The 4442-nt window shown below is 43.5% G+C and overlaps 1 protein-coding gene across 1 annotated transcript; it reads right to left on the bottom strand.

The window, feature by feature from the left end:
• Positions 1 to 449: 449 nt before the first annotated feature.
• On the bottom strand, positions 450 to 3340 carry LOC136764923 (fish-egg lectin-like). The gene is made up of 4 exons (XM_066719309.1): positions 3205 to 3340; positions 1940 to 2167; positions 1422 to 1767; positions 450 to 769 (listed from the first exon to the last, which is right to left on the bottom strand). Exons 1-4 carry the CDS (start codon positions 3257 to 3259, stop codon positions 631 to 633), a joined length of 768 nt encoding a protein of 255 aa, XP_066575406.1. The 5' UTR covers positions 3260 to 3340; the 3' UTR covers positions 450 to 630.
• Between the last annotated feature and the right edge of the window lie 1102 nt (positions 3341 to 4442).

Genomic DNA, 4442 nt, shown 5'->3' with positions numbered 1-4442 from the left:
AAAAAATGTCTTACAACCTAATGTTATGGGAAATACTACATAATGTAAATTGTGATGCTTTTTTTGTATGGAACTTAATAAAAAAAAAGTAAAAAAGTAAAAAGGGGAGCAAACAATAACATTTCTAAATACCATGTAAACAAAGTCCTTCTCTGAACACTGTGCGACCACAAGGGAAAATGTAGGTCTGTGTATAACCCCTTTGTATTGTCATGCTAGGACCTTAAGGGGACCTGTTTAGAACATGCAATGTCCTAGAGAGACTGTTACTTCCGGGACCTAAATGTTCCCTACAGTTCACAGGTTAGCTGGGAGACTCACACACACACCCCATGCATGCACAGACCCACCCACACACAGACACTGAGACACAGACACTTGGACTCACACATACAGAGACAAAGATACTCAAACAAATACAAACACAGACTTCAGGATGCTGTTATATTTTTCAATGTTTTATTGAAGCTCAGAGTGAAAGATAAAGACAAATTAAAAGGAATCTTGTATGGCTATATATATATATATATATATATATATATATATATAAAATATACTTTTTAATAGAGCTTTATTGATTTACATGTTTTATTTATTTATTCAAACCAAAATAAAGCTGGCTGTGAGTGCTCAGCTGCAGTCCTGGATCTGGTTGTCTTGGGTGATGACCCACAGATGACCCAGATCAAAAGACACATGCTTGCTCTTCCCGCACTCCCTCAGCTGCGTCCAGCTAGTGCCTGCAGGGTTACTGCTGGTGATACCATCCCTGACAGGGGGTGCAGGGTAGAGGGGAGAGAGCGGTAGAGACAGGTTGAGGGAGAAAGTGAGAGAGAAAGTTAGAATTGTAATAACTAATGGAATAACATCCAAACAGTAGTAATGATTGCAGTAATAACACCAATAATAGTAATAATAACTACAGTACTACTCCTACCTTTATTTAAACAAATTATAGTAATAACCTTATGGAGCATAATAATAATATTAATTCAACAATAATTTGAGAATTACCCCAATAGTAATAGTCATAATAATATAAATAATTCCAAAAGTAATTACAATAATAGTACTGACAGCAATACAAATAATAACTGTAGCAGCAGCTGCACCAATACTAATTATAGCAATATCTGCAATAACAGCTTTCATAACACTACTACTAAGAACAATATTAACATTAATAATGATTATACCACTAGTTTAATAATAATTGTTCAAATACTAATAAGATTAATATTAACAATACTATTAATCATAATAATAATCATAATTGCTATGCAAGTAGTTTAAAATCCAGCTGTATAAATAGATAATTGTATGTTAAAATAATGTGATATATTGTAACAATTATAAGTCAATCTGGATAAGGACATTTGCTAAGACATATAAATATAGAAATAGTTAAAAATACATCTCACCTGCGGTAAACGTCCCCGGCAGCATTGACCCCGTATACACTGCCCTCACTGCCCACCTCTATCATGGACAGTTTCCCGTCCACCTGCTGCCAATCCCCTGTCCCCTGGCACTGCTGTGGAGACACACCCTTCCTCACGAAGATGTCTTCGGCGGCGTTCACCCCCCAGCAGCCCAGGGGCCCACAGCTGTAGTATTTGAGAGCCCCCGGGAGGCCTTGCCAGGGGGTGGGGGAGCCGGGGCCCTTGTACCCCACTGTGGCCTCTTGGCCAAGGCAGAAGATGTTGTCTGCAGTGTTGACCCCGGCCACGAACTGGACACCACCAGCATCAATCTGCTTCAGCTGACCTGAGAGAGGAGAGGGAGACGGCAGGCACAACATTTTGAATACAAAACTTTGTATCACTGCATCCTGCCCCTTTCTCCCATTCCCTCCACCGTCCCGCCCACCACCTGCCCGTCTCCCTTTTCCCCTCCCTTCCCCTCCCTTCCCCACAACCTCCCTCTCTCTGCATCTCACCTGGCACCTGTACCCAGTTGGCATCCACCAGCTTAAAGATGGCATTGGCACTATTAACGCCCCAGACGCCCGAGGGCCCGACCGTGACATGCTTGAGTGCCCCAGGCAGCTGAGTCCAGGTCCCCCCGTACAGGGTGAAGATGGCATCGGCAGTATTGGTGCCAAACACCTGCCCCACGCTGACATCAATCTGCCGCAGTTGCCCTGCAACCTCCCTGCACTGCAAGGCTGAGCAGAAAGAGACAGAGGGAGGGAGGGAGGGTGACGGGGAGGAGAGAGGAAGAGTGAGGGGGAGGGTGATAGGGTAGGTGATAGGAAGAAAGAGGGGCAGGGAAGGTGGAGTAGGGAAGAGGGAGAGGAAGTGTGAAAGTCAAAGATACGCAACATACGTAACCTTGTATTGTGAGACACAGATACAATGAAGGACACAGAGACACACAGACAGAGAGACAGAGATACAGATACACACACCATGTCCAGTGAGACACAGACAATGTATGGTACAGTCACACACACACACACACACACACAGATGTAAATACACACATTGGCTCATGAAACACACAGTAACACAAAACAAACATACACATTGACTGTCAGAAACACCAGATACATGTTATCAACACGTTGTCTTGTCTTTTTTGGGCAGACACTCCTAACACCGGTTTTCTGTTTCCAAAATATCATTATTAATTCCAAGAATGGTTTGAGTTTTTCTTTCCATGTTTATGGTTATTTAAATTAAATGCTATTTGAGAACTGCTTGATCAAATGATTAAATCTGGTGAAATATTTTAAGAAACTTAAAGCTCAAGCACATTATGCTGTTATATAAATAAATTATATAATGATTTTAGTTTCTTACATTCTTAAAAGTTGAACAGTCAAACTATATGCACATTGGACTCAAAGTTCACTGCAATTTAAATAATTAATACTAATCAGATAATAGTGTATTATAGAGGAGCCAAGATTTATGTTTTAACATCACTCCAGCTACTGCTGCTACTGCTACTGTTATTTCTACTGCTATCACAATGGCTACTGGAACTGCTACTGTTACTGCTACTGCCCATCCCCCTCCATACTAATCTGTATTATTCCATCTAACCATCCATTTTCGAAACAGCTTATCCTGGTGAGGGTCGCAATCTGTATTATTATTATTATTATTATTATTATTATTATTATTATTATTATTATTATTATTATTATACATGTTTTGTATTATTATTACTGTTGTTGTTGTTCTTGAAGCCTCTTACCCTGATTGCCAGACAGCAGGAGCTGCACCAGCACTGCAATCACACAGGCTCTCATCACTGCTCTGTCTCTGTTTCCCTGCGTCCTTGTGTCTCCCTCTGCACTGAGACCCCAGCCTGTGGATTGCAGAAACACACAATCACACACTCCTTATATACAACACCTGCACATGGCACACATGGCAACTCCCTTAGCAAACACAGGAACTGAATGACAGGCATGCATGCACCCCGCCCCGTGAGGTAGATTTTAGCAGTGTTAGATTAGTTGTAGCTATCATGCTATTTATTCTACATGTGCAGACTTACCCTGTAGATTCATTCTTTTTGCATGTTTTTTGGGAGGTATATAAATAACCTGCACAGCCTTGCTTGGAGGTGTCTGTCATCTGTCTGTCTCAGTGACAGATTGACCTGGGGGGGCACACCAAGGGTTAGATTTTGAGGACTCTGCCACCATTAGAGCACCTTCTTGCACACCTGAGTGACCGTCACTTGGTCATCCTGAGGATGCTGAGCGGGAGGGTTTGTGATGCAGCCATGAGGAGGCCCAGCAGCCTCTGACAAAGGGACACCCGGACACAGTCTCTCAACCAGAAGAGGGAGAGACATGTGTGAAAAGAAGCAACTCTCTCTGGTGCCAGCGTGTTGACCATGGTAATGAAGTCGAGTTGGCGTCAGCTCTTCTCTCGGTTAACTGGATGCCCAACTCGGGGAAATGGTTGAGGATTGTGAATCAGAACCTGCTCCCCGGAATGCAAACAGACCAGCCAGTCATCAAAATAATAGTAGGACGTGGACACCGTGGCAGAGCATCGACACGTCCACACCACGCCTTGGAAAGGGGGTGAATGGGTCTGAAACTGTAGGAAGTAGTCAACAGCAGTCCTGGGTGCAGGTTTGTCCAATTGAATAGTTGCCGTGGAGTGTTTGGGTGGGTCAGAGGCTGCTGGAATACCTCAGGGTCGTGGCGTAGGAGGCAGAGGGAGACGGTGACGACTGCCCTCCTGCCTGACATGGGCCTTACTGTTCTATCAAAGGTGGCGGGCCTGGGATGTGATCCATTGGTGGATGTCATCAGGGGGGTGTGGTTGCTGTCTGGAAGCACGGCTTTCCATGCTTTCTACCTTCAGGGCTGAGCCGGGAGCGTGGTACAGGGGTAAGCCTTTGGCAGCTGCCAAGAGTGTATGTAGATTTATATACACTGCTCAAAAAAATTAAGGGAACACTTAAATCACACA

The sequence above is a fragment of the Amia ocellicauda genome, chromosome 12, assembly GCF_036373705.1.
Source record: "Amia ocellicauda isolate fAmiCal2 chromosome 12, fAmiCal2.hap1, whole genome shotgun sequence".
NCBI lineage: Eukaryota > Metazoa > Chordata > Actinopteri > Amiiformes > Amiidae > Amia > Amia ocellicauda.
Note: the sequence above shows the minus strand (reverse complement) of the source record. Positions and strands in the feature narration are given on the sequence as shown.

Excerpts from the sequence above, each read along its gene's own strand:
- LOC136764923 (XM_066719309.1), bottom strand. The coding sequence starts at position 3,259 with ATGAGAGCCTGTGTGATTGCAGTGCTGGTGCAGCTCCTGCTGTCTGGC. Across the intron at positions 2,168-3,204 it reads CCTGCTGTCTGGCAATCAGG|CCTTGCAGTGCAGGGAGGTT; the intron begins GTAAGAGGCTTC and ends CTTTCTGCTCAG. Across the intron at positions 1,768-1,939 it reads CAACTGGGTACAGGTGCCAG|GTCAGCTGAAGCAGATTGAT; the intron begins GTGAGATGCAGA and ends CTCCTCTCTCAG.